The sequence below is a fragment of the Ceratotherium simum genome, chromosome X, assembly GCF_057802395.1.
Source record: "Ceratotherium simum simum isolate JZ-2026a chromosome X, ASM5780239v1, whole genome shotgun sequence".
In the NCBI taxonomy this organism is placed as follows: Eukaryota; Metazoa; Chordata; class Mammalia; order Perissodactyla; family Rhinocerotidae; genus Ceratotherium; species Ceratotherium simum.
This window is the reverse complement of record NC_141940.1, coordinates 30,413,202-30,435,277: the sequence shown is the minus strand read 5'-3', so window position 1 is coordinate 30,435,277 and position 22,076 is coordinate 30,413,202. Positions and strand designations below refer to the sequence as shown.

At 47.5% G+C, this 22,076-nt stretch overlaps 1 protein-coding gene across 1 annotated transcript in view; it reads right to left on the bottom strand.

Moving 5' to 3' along the window:
• Nucleotides 1-17,777, bottom strand: part of KIAA1210 (KIAA1210 ortholog) — a 67,882-nt gene extending 50,105 nt beyond the window's left edge. Inside the window, exon 1 of the mRNA XM_087427697.1 lies at nt 17,651-17,777. Coding sequence (XP_087283823.1) covers nt 17,651-17,685 — 35 coding nt within the window. The 5' untranslated portion in view covers nt 17,686-17,777. The remainder of the gene's footprint in view (nt 1-17,650) is intronic.
• Between the last annotated feature and the right edge of the window lie 4,299 nt (nt 17,778-22,076).

The following is a 22,076-nucleotide window of genomic DNA, read 5'->3' as shown; positions in this document are numbered from 1 at the left end:
TGTCTCTCCGGCCACATTCTCTATAGGTGGACCTGCAAAGCATTGTCTGACAAACATTTACATTTCCCTCTCCATGTAAATTGTCTTCTTCCCCTCTGAAATCCCAAAACACCACCCACCCCCAACATCCTCCTTTGTCTTTAGCTGAAGATGGTATTTAAGACAAGAATCTCTGGATTGTGTTGAGGAATTCAGTGTCCTGGGTTTCTCCCATGCATACAAGTTATTAAACTTGGTATTATTTTCTCCTGCTAACCTGTCTTGTTAATTATTTGGCCAGCCAGAAGAACCTTAAGGGAAAGGGCAGAGGGGGATTCTCCTTCTTCCCCCACAATAGCCTCAAACTTCGAATGAGCCCTCAGCCCTGGCTGGTACCCTGATTACAGCCTTGTGAGACCCTGAGCAGAGGACCCAGCTACACCACGCCTAGACTCTTGGCTCGTGGAAACTGAGAGATAGTAAATTTGTGTCGTAAGACACTAAAATTTTGGTCACTTGTTACACAGCAATAGAAAACAAATACAAGTCCTACAAGCCCCAGCTCTAATTGAGGAAGAAGCCAAAAGTGGGGTAGGTTTGGAGTCATGTAAGTTGCAACACAGGACTTGGTAACAAGCCCATGAGGAGACTGTTTGCTCCTGTGCCCCAGGCCATCCCGTCACAAACACTTCTTTTCGAAGAAACATAAGTTGCCACTCTCTCAAGCGAGGTGTCAACCGAGCAGGTTAGGCCCTGCCAAAACATTAGAGCATACGAGAGCACCCTGAAGATTCACCTTGTTTGAGATGGCTTTCCCTACCCCAAGACAATGTCTCCAACTTCTTTCAAACTATTGCTATATTCTGTGCCCTCAGCCCGGGGTGTGTGTATTGCCGATCGGTGGATGAAGAGCCCTGGAGTTGATCACTCTGAGGCATGACGTGGGGGAGAGAATGATGGCGAGTGCCTTTCTCCTTGAAACTGCCCAGCTAGTTCTAGAGGAAGTATCTGCTGCCAGGAAGCAAACTCAGAGAGGAACCTGGGCTGCCCCTGAAAGGAAAACATCAGAAAGGGTCCCCATTCCCATTATTAATTGAAAAATAAGCTAACCTCAGGGGAGAGGAGCCTGTGATCACTCCCCCTTCCTCTTTTTCCCACATGAGCTTGGCAGGAGGGCACCAGAGGTTCAGCCAGCTCTTGGAAAGCAGCCCTTGGACGCCATGGTGGAGAGGGCTGTCCCTTAAATCCCACAATGAGCTCCAGAAGCCCCACTCCACAAACCCACCAGTAATCAGAATAGCTCTGATGTGGACGGCCACCCCACTGATTGGCAGAGTTCATTTAGGGTGGTAAGGGTTGGATACCATGTTCCACCCAGGATATAACTACTTCCATGCAAAATTCAGAGTTTTCCAAGGTAGTCAGTATGACTGGCATTTTCCCAGCAGGAGCCAAGAGCAGCAGCAGCTCCTGGAAGGCTCAAAGCTGACTTGTTACCTCTAGAACTTCTGTTTGCTTATGCTCCTAGGAGCAGATGTGAGCACCCTCATGGTATCCTGAATAGGGGAGAACAATATTTTTTTTTCTTCCTCCCCAAAGCCCCAGTACATAGTTGTATACTCTAGCTGTAAGTCCTTCCAGTTCTTCTATGTGAGCTTCTGCCACAGCATGGCAACTGACAGATGGGTGGTGTGGTTCCATGACGGGGAAATGAACCCAGGCCACTGAAGCAGTGAGTGCCGAACTTTAATCACTAGACCATCAGGGCTGGCTCTAGAGGAGAACAATCTTGATGGTCATTTATCCTGGCTCTGAGAGCCTTGGGTGGGTATCTGCCCAATGCAGAAACTGCTGCATGGCTTTGGTGGCACATTATTTGAAAAGACATCTTCAGCAACTTCTGCAAAGTCAACCCTCAAAATGCCCATGGGTCTTAGTAGGAAGACATATGAGGGATAGCGGGTCACTTCTCTACATTCCATACACTCACCTATGGGCATTTGACCATCAGAACCACTGAGCAGATACCCAAACATGCTCTAGGGGCCTCCTGTCTCAGATACCTGCTGTAGAGTAATTGTCACCCAGGCCTTTCTTCCACTCTAGGAGACCAGAGAAAAATGAAAGCCTACCACTCTCCACTTCCCTACCATAGGGAAGCCCATTTCAGGAATACCTCTTAGCATCCTGATCGTCATCCAGGGAGCATGTGCTTGTCCTGGAGACTACAGGCAGCCTCAAAAGAATAGGTTGCCTTGGCTAGAAGACTGCTCAAAATTTCTGTGGAGCTACATTCCACTACTAGCAGAAGAGAGCAACAGGAAAGACCCACTCCTTATCTTAGAGAAGCAGCTGCAACAGCCATACTGGCTGAAGCTTCTCCTCCATCTCCTCCTCTTCGTCGTCTTCTTTCTTTTTTTCGTCGTTGTGCCTTTTCCTCCTCCAGCATTTCCACTTAAAAGGTCTTTAACTCTGCTTCCAGTCCTGCTTTCCCTTCCTCCTCATTGCTTCTCACCCCCAGAGTAATCCAGCAGAGGCTCAGAAAGACCCAACTCATGCCACCCTTAACACCTTAGATCCTCTGGCGGGGTTGGTGGGGGGCATTAAAAATGCAAACAACCTGGTCTAAAAGGTTCTTTCTGCCATCTCTTTAGCGGCCTCAAAGCCTTGCTGATGAGAAGTCCTATTCTGTCTTGTCAATCCACATATCCTATGATTAAAGGCTCTGTTTTTGCAATCAGGCGCAATTAATATTATACAATTAATACAATGAATGAAGTTGCTGAGTTTTTACTCTGTGCCAGGCAGGCACTGTGACAAATGGTTTTACATGTGTTAGTTCATTAATCCTCACAAGAGCCGTATGAGGTAGGCACTGTTATTTGGTTTTTATTATTTCCATCCCCATTTTCCAGATGAGGAAACTGAGTTCCACTGAAATTAGGTAATCTGTGCAAGGTCATACAAGTAGTAAGCGACAGAGCCAGGACTCAAATCCGGTTCTGGTGGATTTCAGGGCCCATGATTCAACCACTACACTCTGCTCCCTCCTAACTTGGCAAAATCTGGTAAGTATTAAGTGCACATCCACTCCTGCCCCAAAGAATGTCACGGACTGGCCTATTACAGGACCTGAAAATAGGATAACTCTCCAGGTCATTATCAGCCCCTAACATCTTTGCAAAGATTCGTTGATCATTTTAGCAATGAAGAGTCCTTCCAAAAATGGCTCACTGGACACGTATATTGTGATGAGAGATCGCACAATATTAAAGAGGATAGGTCTGTAGCGTGGGCCCCTCCGGTGGCCAGGCTGAAGTGGGGTATCAGCAAGGGGAGCAGGAAGCTTGAGGACCCTGGGGGACTCAAGGAAGAGCCAGAATTGAGTCAAGAGGACCTGAGGATGGATTTCACAGCTTTAAGTGTGTGTTGGGGGCCAAGAGCTCTGGCCTCAAAGTCTCCATCAGCTCTCAAGTCCACCCCCGGCAGAGTGTGTCTAAGGCTTTTTCTTTTGTTATGCATTTGTTGTGGTTGCTGTTATTACTGCTCCTAGCAGTCAATAAACCATCAGTTGGGGGCAGGAGGGAAAAATCTCCAAGAAGGGAGAAAAGGGGGCGATGGTGCTGGTGCAGGGTGTGAATTCCACGTGGCTGGTTGGATTCTGTGGCTATGACACAGATGTTTCCTGGCCTTAGAATTCGAAAGGCCACTAGGAGAGCAGTTGGGCAGGGAGCAGCGAAGCATGGCTAGAAAGCTGAGATCTACATATAAATGAGGTTAAACAACAACCAGCAGACATTCCCTGGTGGGGGAGGCAGGGGAGATAAAGGAGGAAGAGAACTAGGCCACAAGAATGTGGCCCTATCCCAAGCTGAACTAGCTGTGCCTTTTGTGAGGGCAACTTGTAACTTTTTGGTTTCATCTTAAGGCCCTTTAGCCCACGGGGTGGGGGCTGGGGCAGGCAATCTCAGCATCACCTCACGGCTATGATACATGGCCTTTGGTCTACCAGTTCTGGGGTGCGGTAGGGAGAGGTCTCAGAGTGAACTGTGTCTTAACAGGGAGGGAATGGGTCTAAGGAGGGGTGATGCTGCTGTCCCCAAGGGGCACATGCCCACTGAAATAAAAATGCCTCCACGAATCTGAGAGTCCTGGCCACTCTCAGTCAAAGTGATATCTGAGAGCCTTTAAGACCTCAGATTTCCTTAACCCTTAACCCCATAGACAGCCCTGCAGTCAGGCAAAGAGGCAGCTGCCTACCTGGAGCTGTGGGAAGCATTACCCAAAGGTTGCCTGGACCTCAAATCTCTCCCCTTACCCCAGCCATGGCATTGCCCTCTCTTTCTACAAGGCCTAAAATACCCACCATTAGAATCATTCCCCTTGAACCAGACAACACAGTGAGAACATTATTTCCCAGGGCCTCTCTCTTTAGTACCCCAAAGTCTTTATGCAGACCTACTATGTGCTCAGACCTGTTTTAGGTGCCACAGAGGCAATGACAAAATAAAATAGTTAACATTAACTGGACATTCAATATGTGCAGACACTGTTTGAAGTGTTTTGCATATATCATCTCATTGAATCCTCAGACAAAATTCTACGAGGCAGGACTATTTATTCTTCCTCCTCCTCCAGTTTGTAGACAAGGAAACCGAAAGGGTAATTAACTGCCCAGGGTCACACACAAGTGCATGGTCAAGGCAGGATTTGAACCGAGGTCGTTGACTCCAGAGCCCATAAGTGCTACACTAAAGTGGCCCGCTCCTTGATGACAAAGAAAAAAATACACATGAGAAATTCGAGAACCGTGCTTGATTAGGAATCAGAAGGCCAGGGTGCTGATTTTGCCCCTCCAACAGATTATCCTTGTGGCCTTGCCCAAGTCATAGCTCCTCGCTGGGCCTCAGTTCCCACATATGTAAAATGAGGAGGGGGTGACAAAATTATCATGTGTTCTCTTATGATATTTTATGACAAGGATTCATTTTATGATGAGGACCCAAAGGCTAAACTCTAGGGTACTGACTACCTATAGGAGCGGCCTGTAGGCCCCAAGAGTCATGGAACAGGAAGCTGGAGCGCAAGTTGCTTGCATGTGTCATACACGGGGCTAGAGGGCAGAAATGAGGCAGAGGGCCAAGGTTAAGCCAGAGAAGTATGTCCAAAATCCATCGCAAAGCCGAGTTGGGCAGGAAGCAGCAAAGCAAGGCTAGAGAGCTGAGATCTAGGTGCAAATGAGGTCAAAGAACTAATCTTCCTCAAGCAAAAAAGAAAAAAGAGGGAGATTGGCAATAGATGTTAGCTCAGGGTGAATCTTCCTCAGGAAACAAAAAGAAAAAAAAGAACGAGGGAAGGTGAGAGTGAAGGGGAACAGCAGATGGGAGAATTGAGGGATAGGAGGCAGTCTCACCACAGGCGGTCCTAGAGGGTGCTTTTGTGGTGGCTCCATTTAAAGCAGCAAAAGGGACGCAAAAGGACCTCTGGTGTAGGCTGGAGTAATCATGAAAGGCCTGGTAGAGGAAGCCCACCTTAACATGGGCCTTTTGCTAGACAGAAACGTTTGGCCACAGCTTGAGCCCCGAGGCACTGAGAGTCAGCACAGGTGAGTTCAGGATCGGGGCAGAGAGGGCGGATGGCAGCCACAAACTCTGGGTGACCAAGAAGGGCCTGAGGACTCTGGCCGGAATGATGTGCTGGGGGCAACGAAGCATGGGCAGCACCTGGCTTGGTTACAGCCCTTGTGCCCAGCGTCAAGTCTGCTCTCACACCTGACTCTTGTACCTCTTTGGTCCAGTGCCTGGAAAAGAAGCTTCTGGGGTAATATTGGCAGGCCACAGGAAGGAGGCTCCAGGACAAGGGACCCAGATAGCAACGGATTGGAAAATGGAATGCCCCAGGGCCTAGGGCTAGACAGGACACCAAGAGGGCAGAGACAGAAGGGCCACATGAAAGAGAGCCTGGAGCTGGGCCAGACTAGAAGGCAGCTAGTAGGGGAGGAGAGAAAGACCCAGATGGCCAAGCACGGAAAGGAGATTCCTGGCACCCTCCTCCTGTGTTCACTGCAGGCCGCAGAAGCAGAGAGCATCCCAACACGCAGTGCTCAAAGCCTTCTCTCACTCATTCCCTCATTCAAACCACTTCATTGCTAGGCAGGGAAAGGAAGAGGATTGCCACTTTGAAGAAGTAAATGATGTGCACAGAGCTCTTCCCATTGGGGTAACCATCTCAAGGGAAAAGAAAAGCGACAGTGAGAACCAGGAGAGCAGAAATCTATGGGACTTAGTAAGGCTCAAGAATCCCTAGTCAGAATAGCTTAGGAAAGTAAAAAGCCACACTGGGAGTAGTGCCTGGGAGGAGCACTTGTGTGGGGGTGGGAGGTAGCTGGCCCCTTCTCCCAGCTGGACACTACTCTGTTGTCCACTTGAGAGTGAGTGGGAAGCACACAGCCAGCATCTGAGGAATAAATGAGATAATGCGTAAGAAACAGCACAGTGTCTGGTACAAAGTAAGAGCTCAATAAATAGGAGGGTTTTTTTTTTTAAAACTGCTACTACAGATATGGACAATGGTGTGAGAAATGAGTTCCAGGAGGAAGGTGGTAAGCCAACATCCTACATAACAATCACCCATTCGTTGGCTTTCACCCTCAGGGATTCTGATTCTTCATTTGAGGCAGGGCCCAGAGATCTGCATGTTCCACAAGCTCTCATGTGATTCTCAGATAAAGAGTCCAAACACCCCGCTTTAAGGAAACCCTGCTGTAAATCATATTGGGTACTGGGCATGACTGGAACAGAAAAGCTGAAATGGGAAGCCATAAGAAATGGATGGCAGGGCAAGGGCGGTGAAGAAAAAGCAACTTGAATGATATCTAGAGAGGACTGTGACCACAAAGGAAGGTATTTTGTTTTTCTAATAAACCTCTCTAAGACTTGAGCCTCCAATGAGGCCTATAGCAACTTTTGGAGAGCTGACACACCCCCATTCTGCTATTAATTAGCTGTGGGGCCTTGGGCACACCAAGTTCTTTCTCTGGGCCTCAGTTTCCTCAGCTAAAAACCAAGGGATTGGACTAGACTTGAAGTCTAGGGTTCCTTTTAGCTCAGGTATTCTAGGATTCTAGGATTCACTGAGATAATCTTTCAAAGTTCCCAGTTCATCCCTGGAGAGGCCAGATTTTGCAGAGGCCCCTACTGGTCCTGCTTGACTTGGCCAACAGGGGACCAGCCTTCAGAGCAGGCCCTTCTGAAGCCTGTCGATATTTTCAGAAAACTCTCCTACTTTCAGATTGTTTAGAAACCTAAGCTATTTTTCCCATCTAAAAAATTCACAGGGTTGCAGAAGATTTGACTTAAACTTCCCTACTCGTTCTTTCTTCCCCTCCAAAAGAAATTTTTTTACAACTCTTCAAACTGGGAGTTCATCCCTATCAGAGAACTAACTACCTCATCCCAATTTCCTCCTTCCTCCAACTCTGAATAAGCAAACATAGGCCATTTCTGCATGAAATAAGGTTTTTGGATTATGAACATTTGGCTTCTGGAGCCACAGGCACAGAAGAAACAAACATTCCTCATATGTAAAAGTAAAATTATGTCCTTCAAAAAGAGGTGATGGAGGTTTAGTGGGGATTTTTCCCCATCTCATTCTCTTAAAAGGCTTCTGGAGACTCTCTCCAAGTATCACAAGTGAATAGTGAACCAATGAAGAAACCTCTGTTCATATGCTTTATGCGAACTCAGGACAGTAGACTTTTCCTGCCTTATCTACCGGGATCTGCTCAAAATGTGAACAGGCAGATGTGCCTGGCACCCTTTTCTTTCCCCAACCCCTATGGGCCTCAGAAGTCTCCCTTTGACTTACTTTCCTCTCCACTTTTTCAGAACAGTTGGGCTCAGGGAAAGGGGAGCTCTGAATGCAATAAGAAAATGGAAGTAACGTAACCCACAGCTTATAGGTTGGGCTGGTCCTTGGCTCATGAGTACCCCAGGATGGGAAATAAGAGATACCGACCTTATTGATATAAAAATGCACCATGACTTTATCAATCTTTCTGAAATACAGTGCCTACCATTTTTAATTTTTTTCTCATCCATATCTAGACTTTCCCATGTCTGTATCTCTTCTTTTTCTCCTCTCTTGTTTCCATTCCTCATTTTGAGCATCTCCCTCATATGCTATAGTAGATAACTGAATTATATTGTTATAATTTGTTGTGTTTGCAACAAGGAATACAGTTTCAAAAGTTCAAATTAGATGAGTAAAATGTTTTATGTTTCTACTTTTAAAAAATTCAAGTAAGTTGCTTTAACAATATGGGGCCTTTTGTCAATTTTCTCCCATTTAGGTCTTGGCCCCGATAGATGAAACTTTTTCTCTCCCTATCAGGCTCTGAGCTTTTTGAAGACTAGAACTTCAAGCTAATGAAGATCCCGACAAGCTGTGTGATCTTGGACAGGTCATATAATTTCTTCATGCCTAGCTTCCTTCCCATAAAATGAACCTATCTGGGGACAGAATTTGGGAGGTGGAGGGAGCAGGTGGGATGAAGGAGGTATAGATGTCACAATATCATGTCTTTTTGCAGTGTCCCTGATTCTATGATCCAATAGTTTCTGAGCAGACATCCCTTTGCTGCAGAAAGAGAGATATGGCACCCTGACCTTCTGAGGAGGAAGCATAACATAGTTGCACAAGAGTTAGGCTATGGAGTTGGACAAATCTAGGTTTGAATCCTGGCTCTTGTCAATTACTAGCTTGTGATCTTGGGCAAGTCACTGAACTGTTCAAAACCTAAATTTTTTCATTTGTTAAGTGGGGCTAAGAGTAGTACCTTCATCATAGGCTAACCATGAGGACGCATTCATTTAATAAGTGTTTGTGGAGCACCTACTATGTGCTAAGAAGAGACCAGAACAGTGCTCAAAAAAGAGAAGGGCCCTGCTCTCCCAGACAATTTGGTGAACTAACTCATACTTGGCACGGGGGTAACACGTAGTGAGCACTTGATGCATGTGAGCTATTATCATCATTACTCTCCCTTCTCCATGGGAAGGCTATCCTTCCCAAGGTGTTAATGACCTTTGTCCCCTGATCTTCATTGGTTTCCCAAAAGTAGGGGATGAGACTTCCTGCAGTTACCCATACTCTCTCCAGTAGTCTCCGGGTGGCCAGCAGCTTTGTGAATCGGCTATCCGCATGGAGGGCTGGGGCCCACGGCTGCGGGAGGGCAAAGCCAACTGGATCCAACCTGCACCCTTTGGTCATTACCACCACAAGAGCCACCGGCCACAGAGATGGCTCGAGTTTAAATTCCAGATGCCTGGGAAACCCATGTCCCCAGAAAGCCTCTCTCTGGGCACACAGAGTATGGTGACTTCTTCCAGGGAATTCCCAAGCCCAGGCAAGGCTGCTCAGGCTCCTCATTAACACTGTAATTGTGACTAACTCAGAGCCCCGTGCTTGCTCCTTTATCTGAGCCTGTCCCCAAACAGTTCAGACTGCTCTTCTGGACATGGTAGCAGCAGAGCAAGGAGAATCCTTTTCCCCTTTCGCCTTCTTAACAAAAGACTAAACAGTTTTCCCACGCCATCAGCAGAAACCTTTCATTTCCTTTTCCATCTCAGAGGAATGCAAATGGGATTATGACCAATTAATTAGTTAAAAGTCGATCTTTTTTGTGTGTGTGTGAGGAAGATCAGCCCTGAGCTAACATCCGTGCTAATCTTCCTCTTTTTGCTGAGGAAGACCGGCCCTGAGCTAACATCTATTGCCAATCCTCCTCCTTTTTTTATTTCCCCCCAAAGCCCCAGTAGATAGTTGTATGTCACAGTTGCACATCCTTCTAGTTGCTGTATGTGGGACGCGGCCTCAGTATGGCCGGACAAGTGGTGCATCGGTGCATGCCCGGGATCCGAACCCGGGCCACCAGTAGTGGAGCGCGCACACTTAACCACTAAGCCACGGGGCCGGCCTGATCTTTTTTTGTGTGTGTGAGGAGATCAGCCCTGTGCTAACATCTGCCAATCCTCCTCTTTTTTTTTTTTTGCTGAGGAAGACTGGCCCTGGGCTAACATCCGTGCCCATCTTCCTCCACTTTATATGGGACGCCACCACAGCATGGCTTCCCAAGCAGTGTGTCGGTGCACGCCCGGGATCCGAACCCGAGAACCCAGGGCCCCCGCAGTGGAGCGCGTGCACTTAACCGCTTGCGCCACTGGGCCGGCCCCTTAAAAGTCAATCTTTGTTTACCAACATTAGGTGGCAAGGGAACTCACATTTACTGAGGTTAACCTATGTGCCTGTCACCTACATGATTTAATCCTTATGACAACCCTGTGAGGTAGGAACCATTACCTCCATTTTACAGATGAGACAACTAAGGCTCAGGAAGGCTGAGGCATTTGCCCATGGCCACACAGCTAGTAAACAGCATTGTGAGAATTCAAACCCATGTCTGACTCCAAAGCCCCATGCTCTTTCCACTGTATGGTCCCAAATATTTTCAGCGTGTGTACGTGTGTATCTCTCAGGCCAGATACTACGCTAGGTGGCTGAGCCCTGGGGCAGTATAGCCTTTGATGGCACATTGGAAGCTGCTGTGAGGGGCCCTCTTCTCTCCCCTGGGGCCAGATGCCTTGCTCCTTCATGAACAGCCTGGGAGCCAGGCTGGTCCATACACTGCTCTGGTTTCCCAACCCCAAATGCCAAGCTTCCCTGCATTCTTAAAGGGGTGCGTGGGCTCTCCCGCCACACTACTGGCTGGGTGATGGACAGAGGAGGACCTGACATTGTGAAGAGCTCCTGGCTTCTGCTGCTCTCCAATACAACTTCCTTAATTCAGGCACTCTCATTTCACATTTAAGACGACAGCTCTACCAAGGCAGAACTTTTGCACTGAATCTAAACAAAAGCACTCTTGTGTGCAAACTCATAACATAAACCTTAGACTTAGAGGGCTTTGTACTCTTCAAAGCACTTCCACAGCCATTTGCCCCTCCCAACAATTCTGTGACATAGAAAGTTAGGTACGTGGCATTATTATGATTACAGTTTTTATTATTCCCATTTTACAGATGAGAAAACCAAGGTCCAAAGAGGGATGAGGACACGCCTATGGTAATGTTGTGAGGGCTGAGAGTTAGGGCTCTGCCTCTGAAGTGGCCTTTCAATAATATCCCAGGGGAGGTCTCATTTGTAAGCCCTGCAGAAGCCCCGCTTACATGATGGCAATTGCTATACTAATCACAAGTCTCCGGCAATAATTACTAACACCCTCAAAGGCTTACTGTGCTGGGCACTGTGCCGCATGCTTTATTTCTCATGCATTATTTCACTGAATATTCACAATCCTCTGAGAAGATTGAGAAGTAGGTCCCATTATTACCTCCATTTTACAGATGGGGAAACTGAGGCTCAGAAGGCTTGGGTGACATACTCAAGGCCGTAAAGCTAGGAAGTGGTAGACCGTGGACGCAAACCCAGGACTGTCTGATCCCAGAACCATGCTCCCCTAGACTATAGTGCCTCTAAAGTTGAGTCCAATATGGAAGCAAACACCCACATGTGACTATTTTACTCTAAATTAATTAAAAAAAATAAATTAAAACTCATTTCCTCAGTCATACTAGCCACACTGCAAGTGCTCAATAGCCACACGTGGCTAGCAGCTCTCGTATTGGACAGCACAGATAGAGAACATTTCCATCACCACAGAAACTTCTATGGGATAGTGCTAGTCTAAACACTTAAGGGTGGTCCTCCTCAGACTTCTACTTTGGTAAAATGTTATTAGTTTAGGGCAAGGTTTCTCAATCTTGACACTATTGACATTTGGGGCTGGAAAATTCTTTGTTGTGGGGGAGTCTGTCCTGTGCATTGTAGGATGTTGAGCAGCATCCCTGGCCTCTACCCACTAGATGTCAGTAGCACCCCTTCCCCTGGTTTTGACAACTAAAAATGTCTCCAGACTTTGCCAAATGTCCCCTGGGGAGCAAACTTGCTCCCCACACCCCTGCTGAGAATCTCTGGGTTAAGGTTAGCATATGTATTTGAAGTAATCAAACTGGCAAATCTTTTCACTAACTTAACTTGGCCTTCTGAAAATAAGCCATTTGACCAAAACTCATTTCTTCTAGTGAATCATAGTTTACAGCAATTTGCACTGAATGAGTGGTTTTAATAACTATTGAAGATTTCATGAAAGAGTAAAACCATTTAAAGCAGCAGAAGGAGAGTGGAGATGCCAAGAAGGGATTACCATAACGTACTGTACGATTAGTTCCCCAAATTTGCTATCCATTAACCCTAACCATGAAATCATGAAGGAAGGATGAGAACTGAATTGCTTTAAAAAGCTAAAAGAATGGTAAAGTAGAAAATCAATTAGGAAATGACAGGAGCAACCACATCGCACACTACATTTTGGCTACTAACTTCCAGAAATAACCAACCAAAAATTGTGCTAGCTGAGAAGTTGGTGAAAGAATCCCCAAAATGCTAAAGTTGGCCCAACAGAAAATGGGCTTTCAAAGGATTCAAAAGAAACTAGTGTAAACATTCCCATATAAAATGCTAAAATTTTGGTTACTGATGAAATAAGATACTTTTCCACATTTTTAATATATTCCCAAGGAAACAAAACCTCCTTACAACAAATGGAACACTCCTTAGAATGCCGCTAGAGACCAAATGAAATCTCTAAAAGCTTTTAAAACCATTCCCTCCTAAATGAATTTTTACCAAGAGTTAAATATTTTAACTATGTTAGAAATAATCAAAAGAGACAAACCTTTGGTAAACTGGTAAATATAGCAAATAGTTTATTCAAGAACTTTCCCAGGAGCTGGGCTTCCCCCCAACAGAGGGCAAGGCTGGGGGCCTGGGACAGTCCCTCCCCAGGGTAGGCACCTGCCACTCCATAGGCTCCCCTATGGCTCTCATGAATGGAAAGTGCCTCGGGCAGATGCCACAGGGTGAATGCAGGTTAGCAAAATGCAATACCCAGTCTGGGCCCCTTGCCAGGGAACTGGAGTTAACAGCCATTCTTCTAAAACTAGAATTAAAAAAAGCAGGGAAGTAGGGAAAGAGAGAAGGAGGCGAAGTGCCACAGGGATCTCTAATGACCACGTTCAACACTTAATTACAGTGAGGAGTGGAAGTTGGGTCTGAGCTGCAGGCTGAGTAGCTGCAGCTACACATTTCTGGTGCTTTCTGCTGGCCCATATTTGCCTTCTCCAACCAGAAGCTCACAGGGCCAGGCTTCGCGTTCATCATTGCTCCCCGGGTGCAGGCGGGCCCCGAGTTCAGGAGAATAGCTGCAGATGGGAGGGGGAGATAGAGAGCCCCAAGACTGTCAGCCACTGGAGGGACCTCTGGGGTTGGATCTCCTCCAGCATCTGGGTGCCAGGGGGCTGCCCAGGGCCAAAAAAGAATGCATGGGCCCCCAGAATATCAGCAACTGAAACTCATAAAAAGTCAATATTTGTGGCCTCTAATCTCAAATAGCAGCCCACACTGCTTTGGGGGGCATCAGGGAAGTTTTGCAGCCAAGAGGAGCAGGCTGGCACACCACTTACAACAGTTCTTCCCTGGTCGGGGGTCAGGCACCTGTTGCAGAAGTGCTCAGTTTCACCTTCCTGAATCTTGTTCTTAGAGTAGGAAAAGCTGATTAGCATGATGCGAGGGGCCCACCAACCTGGCAAGCTCCCCCAGATGACAATCAAGCCTCAGAGTGACACAAAAGCATCCAGGTCCTATTGAAATGCACATCGTCAAGAGTAATCCAACCATGCCCCCTAACCTAATATCACAGGTCAGTTTGGCCAAGAGCTAGCCCGTGCATCACAGGATGGCAATGTATTAGCCAAGGGGAAGTCCACAGCCTAGGATGGCAGAGGCTTGGAGAAGACAGGCTTGGAGAGACGGGCAAGGTTCAGGCCCAGAACACCTGGAGTGGGAAGGGTGCTGAAACGGGAAGGGGTGGTGACCGGAGAGATTGGGGTTGCCAAATATGAAGTTGCCCCAGCTGGCTCTTTTGCCTTGGGCTGAATAAACCTCTGGGGCAGCTCAGGCTAGGGGCCACAGTATCCCATGATGGTGCTTTTGGTTCTTCGCTCAGAGGTTGATCTTTCCTCTATCCCAGGCTGCACAGCGCTACGCTGGAAGTCAGGGTACCCAGGATTCTAATCTTGGAATTGTCATTGACTCTGTGACCCAAGGAGAATCATTTAACTTCTTTGGGGTCCAGTTTCCTCACTCTTAAAATGAAGACATTTTCACCCGTCCCACTATGACAGGATCTTGTCTAGTTAAGAAAGTTCTTTTGCTTTTCCTCTATCTTCTCATATCCTTGCACAAAATGGTGTTACATAATTCAAGACTATTACTATTTTCTTCCTTCTACCAATAAGCATATTCACTGATCCCTTGATAATTCTCCTGTCACCTGCTGCCATTCTATGTCTATGAAAAGAACAGAACTTAATAGCTAGTTATCTTAAGCAAAAGCTATATCTACAATAACCAGCTCAGAATTTAAACACCAAAAGTGGTACCCTAGCAACTGACTTGATTAGACCCAGGTGTCAACGAGGATCGTGGCATGAAGTTAAGGCCTACAAGGATACGGGTGACTCTGAATATACCCATTTCCACCACTGGCCAAACATCTCAAATATCTCCAGCTCATATAATAAGTGCACACACCTCTACATAAAACCTAGAATGCAATTGTGATCTGGAGAGAAAACTGAACCAATCCTGTATTTCCACCCAAATTCAACTTTCAATGCTTATTGGGGTTCCTTGAGGGGGTACAACCCTCTTGATATGGCCAAGTTGTGATTCTAGGAAACCCCCTTTTGAGGGATGATGGGGGCATGGAAGGCGGGAGAGAAGCAAAGGCTTACAGGGGGAGCAGTGAATGTTGGAGCAGCACGATTTCTCCCCTGGTCTTCCTCTCCCTCAACGCCCAGAGTCCTGGCAAAAGCTCAGAGAAGGGACCCTAACGCCACACCAAATAACTAGGAGACAGCACATTGTACAGCTTGGAACAAATTTAGAAACTTAAGACAACTCAGAAAATTTAAGGTGATTTTCTCCACTCACCCCAATTCCACGCTCTGTTTCCATCCCTCTCTCCTTCTGCCTCTCATCTCTCTCCCACTGCAGGCGCCCAGGCCCTCCACCTGCTCCTGTCTTCCTTTACATTCTCTCCGACTGAGCTCAGGCCTCCCACCCCACCTCCCGCAAACTGCTGTTTACCTGGCTGACCGCTCCCTAGGAAGGCAAGCTCCTCAAGGGCATCTGGGCTCAGTCAACATCATTCTTTCAACAAATCTTTGTGCCAGGCACTGTGCTCGCCTGGCTCCAGGAAACAAAAGCAAAGTTTCTCCCACAGTGCTCAGCACAAAGCTTGCTACAGCAGGTACACAATATTTTTGAATGTTTACTGAGTCTCTATAGCTTTTAGGTCCTGTGGGAGACTCCAAGCCACTTATTTGTAGAGGCCTTGACTCCTCAATCTCCTCAAATGCCCTCTTCTCATTTCTCCTGTTCCTGCAGCCCAGATTCAATAAACCATCAGATGAGCTCCGGCCTTCAACTGTGGCCACAAGTATAGAGACCATTTGGTCCACTGAATCTCCCTTTTCCACCCCCAAAGATTTCAGGCTGCCCCAGATCCCCTCCATGGAAAGCAAACATTAGGATGAAGAGGCTCTGAGAAAGGCCACTTGTTTGTTTGCAAGCAGGAGAATCTTACATGAGGTGGCACTGAGCCCCAGGGAGGAAGGGTTTGGACACTCACCTGGGAGCAATAACATTGCCATGATCATCTCCCATTGTAGCGGCCGTCATCTCCCTCATCCTCCCAAAGCCTTCACTGGCCACCTCTCTGTCATCTGGTGCTATAGTGAGTTTCACAGAGAAAGCCTTGTAACTTCCACAGCATCCATCGAAGGCCAAGTATTATAAAATAGTTGCAAGGACACTTCAAGTTTCAAGAGTCCGGGCCCATTCACCACCCGGAGAGTAGGAATGCACTCTGGTACTGATTTTGAGGAAAAAGTAGAAGGGGGCAGCTAGTCTACCCACACTTCCATGCCTGAAGCACCTCACTTTAGCACCCCAAACAGAGTGCCACTAAAAATCACATGGAATATCACTTTGGGCCTGCAGGCCACAGGCTGCCAGTCCGTGTCCATACAGTGCTTTCCCATGAAGGTACTGACCTGCAGAGGTCAGGTGAACCTATGCACCTCTCAACTACTGGAGACCTGCAATGAGCGAGGTGAGCTTCTGGCTGTGATGCTCAATTGTGATAGCTGAGGGAGAAGAGCGTTAGCTTCATGAATGAAAATGGAAAATAACCAAGTATATTCCCACACCCACTAATTAGCCATATGACTAGGTCTGTTTGGGTTAATATCTTCTTTCTGTTGTCAGTGCTTGAAGTATGCACACACAACATCCAAAGACACCACTGGGGACACATAGTGAGAATAAACGGCTTGGAGGTAACTCCACATCAGATAACTGGGAGACGGCACACTGTACAGCTGGGAACAAATTTAGAACTTAAGACAACTCAGAAAACTTAAGGTGATTTTCTCCATTCATCCAAATTCCACTTTCTTTCCATCCCTCTCTCCTTCCTCTCTCTCTCCCATTTCTTGCCTCCAGTGCCCCCCTTCCCTTATATCTTTATTTTCAGTCGTGCTGGCTGCTGACTGGTGCCAGAACAAAATGTTTCGGTGTAACTGAGACACATTATTTAACTGAAGTATTACAGCGAACGTTATTTTAACGGTGTTACTAGTCAATGAAATTAGCCTGGTAAAATCCAGGTTTGTGGGCTGCTTTTTTTAAGATGACGTGAGCTACATTTCTTGACACGTGCAGGTTGGAACCTATAGCTCGGCCCTAGTCTCTCTCCCTAGCCCTGGCCTGTTACATCAACATCCTCGTGCAGCTCTCCTCATATCCTTGAGCCATTCTTACAAACTCTGGCAAAGCCAAGGCCGCAGGGGTGCCACAAGGTACCCTTGCACCAAGAGGTCGGGCATCACGATGCGCATGAAAGGAAACCCCTGGAATGACTAGATATTCTACATCAGTCACTGCAGCGCGGCTGTATTTTCCCTTTGGCGCTTTCCCCCTTGCCTCTACAACTAAATTAATCAACAACCGCAACAGCCGTGGGAAGATGCCCCACCTGCCAGGCCCGGCCCGGCCATCTCGCCCGGGGACTCAGGTGAGCCAGTAGGGGCGGCGGCGGGAAGGAGAAAGCCTGCAAGTCAGGAGCCTCGCGGCGTCCAGCCGCCCAGCGCTGCTCCCAGCCCCGCCCCAACCCTGCCCGGCCCGCCAAGTCCTGGAATCCCGCGCCCCCGCCGCCGCTTTCCCACGCACACGCACACGCGCACGCACGCACACCTGCGCGAGCCCTCCCGGGAGCGGACCGCCCCCAAGCAGCGGGCGGGATGACGCGAGTTCGAGCCCCTGGAAGGCACGCTGCCCGCCGCCCAGCCCCGGGTCGCCCCTAGCTGCCCTTCTTCGCGGCGAGCACCCCGCTTGGGCGGGTAGAGGCCCCTGCACCGGCGGCCGGCGCTCTGCCACCCTCCACTCCACGGAGTCTAGTTGGAGCAGGTCGGCTGCGCCCGCCACTTACTCTGGAGTCCTCAGGCAAGCATAAAACCCAGCCATGGTGCTTCCTGGGTAGCCGGCGGCCGGTTACGCGCCTTGCCTGCTGGGGGACATAGGAGCCGGCGCTGCGGGCATGCCAGTGGGGGCAGCTCTGCACGCCAAGCGCCCACACGCACGCAGCCCCAAACCAGCGGGCCGATGCAATAACCAGCCAGATAAAGTTTCTCCTTTGAGGCCTCTCGCTGTCTTCTGAACTAGTTCCAAAAAGGGCCGGGCTTGTTCCCTACATGGTTAGGAACTGTTAACTCCCCTTTTTCCTCTGCCTCCAACTTCTCGCGACCACAGCATCCTTAGTGCAGACCAGATGCTCTTTCTTAGCCTCTCTGTATCCCTGCAGGGCTAACGAGTGTGAGGAGTAATTTGGAGGGGAAGCCATGAGGAGTTAGCAGAGACTTCTACCAGAGAAGGACACTGAACAGCCTTAGGAAGGAAATGTAAAAAGTTGCTTTCTGGCATTTCAGATTCTGCAGGCTGGGGGGAGGGAGGAGCAGAGGGGAGAAGAGAGAGATGAGGCAGATTTTAAATACCAAGGCTGCCAGGATTCCCACCTCAATCTGAACACTATTTTTGACCCGTCTAAACTGTACTTGTTCGAGCCTAAGGAAAATGATTTACTCCCTAAGAAAGTCTGGTGTCACAAACAAAAAAAGCAACAATGTCCTTAAAGTTGTGAAATCTCGAGGGCAGGAATGCTCTCGAGATGAAAGTCCCCACCAAAGATTGTGTATACACAGTGGATCCCAGTTATAACATGGCTTACATTACATGGATTCAGAGATATTGCTGATTAGAGTGTATCTACAGAAAACCAAAAGAACTGGAGAGAGAGCAGAAGTGTGACCTGATAATGCTGGCTGCCTGGAAGATCCAGTAGGGCACCTTTCCCAGTCCCCTTTGGGTAAAGGGGTGTCCCTGTCCTGGCATCTGAGATGCAGAGGTTTGCAATATTTTGGTTTCTGAAGTGTCTAGTGAGAGTGTGAAAAGCAAAGCAAATGCAGATGCAGGCTTTTGGCTTTTTTAACTTACTGAGAGAAATCAAGGGTTTAAAAAGGTCAAGATGTCTCCTAATCTGACAGCCTTTCTAAATCTGGCTTCCCTGGATTAGAAAGGAGAAAGCCAGGTCAGGGCCCCTCAGCTGGGCTTGGCCAGTTGGGTAGCAGAAGGCCTGCTTTCTCCTTCAGTCTGCAATAAGCAACACCTTGCTTCTGGAATTTCATTGGGTGGGTAGACTGGGGTCTCTGGAGCAGGGCAGTGCATGGACCCCTCTCTTCTTAACTTAGTGAAGGGGGGAAGATGCATAACTGACCAAAGATTAGTTTTATATTGTAGATCCTGAATCCTGACCTGTGGCTAAAATTTCTAGCTACAATCTGTGGTCAGTTCTCTATTATTCATATGCTGGGGAAGACCGGCCCTGAGCTAACATCTATTGCCAATCCTCCTCCTTTTTTTCCCTTTTTCACCCCAAAGCCCCAGTAGATAGTTGTATGTCATAGTTGCACATCCTTCTAGTTGCTGTATGTGGGACACCGCCTCAGCATGGCTGGACAAGCGGTGCATCGGTGCACGCCTGGGATCCAAACCCCGGCCGCCAGTAGCGGAGCACGCGCACCTAACCGCTAAGCCAGGGGGCTGGCCCCATGGATTTTCTGCAATTATTTGTTTTTACTTTTTTGCTGAGGAACATTCGCCCTGAGCTAACATCCACTGCCAATCTTCCTCTTTTTGCCTGAGGAAGATTAGCCCCGAGCTAACATCTGTGCCAATCTTCCTCTATTTTGTATGTGGGTCACCACCACAGCATGGCCACTGACGAGTGGTGTAGGTCCATGCCCAGGAATGGAACCTGGGCTGCGAAGTGGAGCATGCCGAACTTAACCACTAGGCCACAGGGCCAGCCCTGCAGTTATGTTTTAATCAAAGAATAACTTCTGTAGTAGCTGCCCCAGTTGTAATGTTACTGGGTGGTTAGGAAAGACCAATTTTAATATTGGCCAGAGAAGAAGCTAATTAGGAAGGCGAATCTGTGTCATTCCCCTCCAACCCAAGTAGAACACACTCCAAAAACCATAGAATTTTGTTTTTTGATTATGCATGCTCTGTGATTATTTGGTCAACTCCTTTCTCCTGTTGCTATGAATAATCAGGAGTAGAGGGTCCACAGAAAATCCCTCTTGTAATTCCCAGACTGCCCTGATGGCTCCTGCTACTGATCTGTTCTCACTGCACTTGTGTTTAGTGCTCTGGAGTCAGAGCTGGGTTCAAATCCTGACTCTAGCTAAGTTTCTGAGGTGTGATAACTGCATTGGGATTTTGTGGGAAAATGTCTTTGTTCTTAGGAGATACATGCTGAAGTATTTAGAGGTGAAGGGTAATGATGTCTGCAATTAATGCTCAGATAGGTCAGAAAAAATGTATGTGTGTGTGTGTGTGTGTGTGTGTGTGTAGAGAGAGAGAGACAGAGAGAGAATGATAAAGCAGATGAGGTAAAATGTTAACAGTTGGTGAGTCTAGGTGAGGCATATATGGGTCTTCATTATACTATTCTTTCAACTTTCCTGTAGTTTTGAAGTGTTTTCGAAATTAAAAGTTAAGGATAAAATCTTAGCTCTGCCTGCCCTTATTAATTGTGTAGCAGCAAACTATTTACTCCTTGCAAATCTGAGTTCCTTCGGCTCTAAAATGGAGATATTAATAGAACCTACCCCATAGGGTTGTTATGAGGATTAGAATGAGATGACAAATGTAATGCCCTTAGCATGGAGCCTGTCCCTTAGGAAGGCCTCAGTAACTGATAGGAATTGCTGTTATCATGCCATTGTCATTTAACATTTGATTATATACTACTATCTTTTATTGGTTCTCAAGGTGTTTCAAATGCATATATCCTATCTCTTTAACTTCGATTGTAAGCCTCCAGAGGGCAAGACATATTTCTTACATTTTTTCTTGTATGTACCATAGCAGCTGGCACACCACTTTGTGAACCATCGATAGTGGATAGAATGCCTTGTTGAGTTGACTTTGAGGTTACTCTTCTGTGGGATCTGTGGTCATAGCATTGACTTGAAAATGATCACATGCCCAAAGGCCAGTCGTTATTTATGACAGACCAGTAGAAGCGAATGTTAGCATAGCATGGTGGGAGCTGGGTAAGAAGATAGGACTACAAAAACAACTATTTGGAGACTAGATTTTTTTTAATTCTTAAAATTAAAGGTAGATACCTTTATGCACAGCCAGACTTTTTGGAAAAAGTGTCCACCTTTTGTAAATGCCAGGAGGGCATACATTCCATTACTTGGCTTTCAGGATGGGGATGGCCTCTGCTAAGCAAGGTGGGCACATCCTTAGGATGCCAGGCCAATAAGGCAGATTTCCAGGGGTAGCAGGGCACAGCTGCTCCCTCCCAACAAAAGCAAGAATGCAAACACTGCCAGTGACCCCCCAGTTTTTGGATAAATGCCCCCACTGCTTTTGAAGGGAATCTGATCTTCCTGGTTCTAGCCAATGATTCCAGTGAGTCTAAAACACGCAGGGTAAACTCGACTGAAACCTTCAGGACTGACTTAAAAATCTTGCCAGGACTTTTCAACATCTGGCTCTTGAAAAAAATCTCTGTAATCACTAGAGCCTGAAATGGAGAATGGTGAGACTCCCTCACTTCTGAGCAGATACAAACCCTTCCAGAGGGTTCCTCTCAGTTCCTGTCTCTCCTCCCTTTCCTTTTGGCTTCTGTCTCCCTCCATCCTCTTTCCCTCTCCCCTCAGTCTACCTCCTGAGGCTCTCTGAACGAGTTCCCACTAAAGGCTAGCAAAAAAACAGTGGGTTTAAGGGTTAGAAATGAGAGAGACAAAGAAGTTTAGTGTCTGAATCCATGTGACCTGCTGATCACAGCATCCCAGATGGAGCATCCCATCTCACCAAGCCTGGGAGGGTAAGCTAGAGAGCTGAGTTGTGGCTTCTATGGAGCCATTCATCCAGATAGCTCAGAATGCCTTCAGAATATCTGCTCTCACAACACCCTAGGGAGTCTGGGGGCAAGTGGGATTTGGGAATTAAAGACCTACAGAGCTAGAGCCATCTCTAAGGGAGCTGGACTGGGGAAAACTACACTTGGTGGGGCAGGGACCTCCCCCAACCCCCAACATTTGTAAACAGGTCAAGTCTGATGTAAATTGATATTAAGGACAGAGGAGGTAGGAATGGGGAGGGGAAAGCCAATAGGATAGTATGGTGGGGGTGGGGGGTGAAGAGGATGCCTCCCTGGGATTGCAGGCTGAAAGGGAGGAATGCTTACATAATGATGCTTATAAAGGCATTTGCTAACGGTACTTCCCAATTCTGACTACTTCTTCCTTCAAACTCTCTTCCCACTCCCCCTCCTCCTC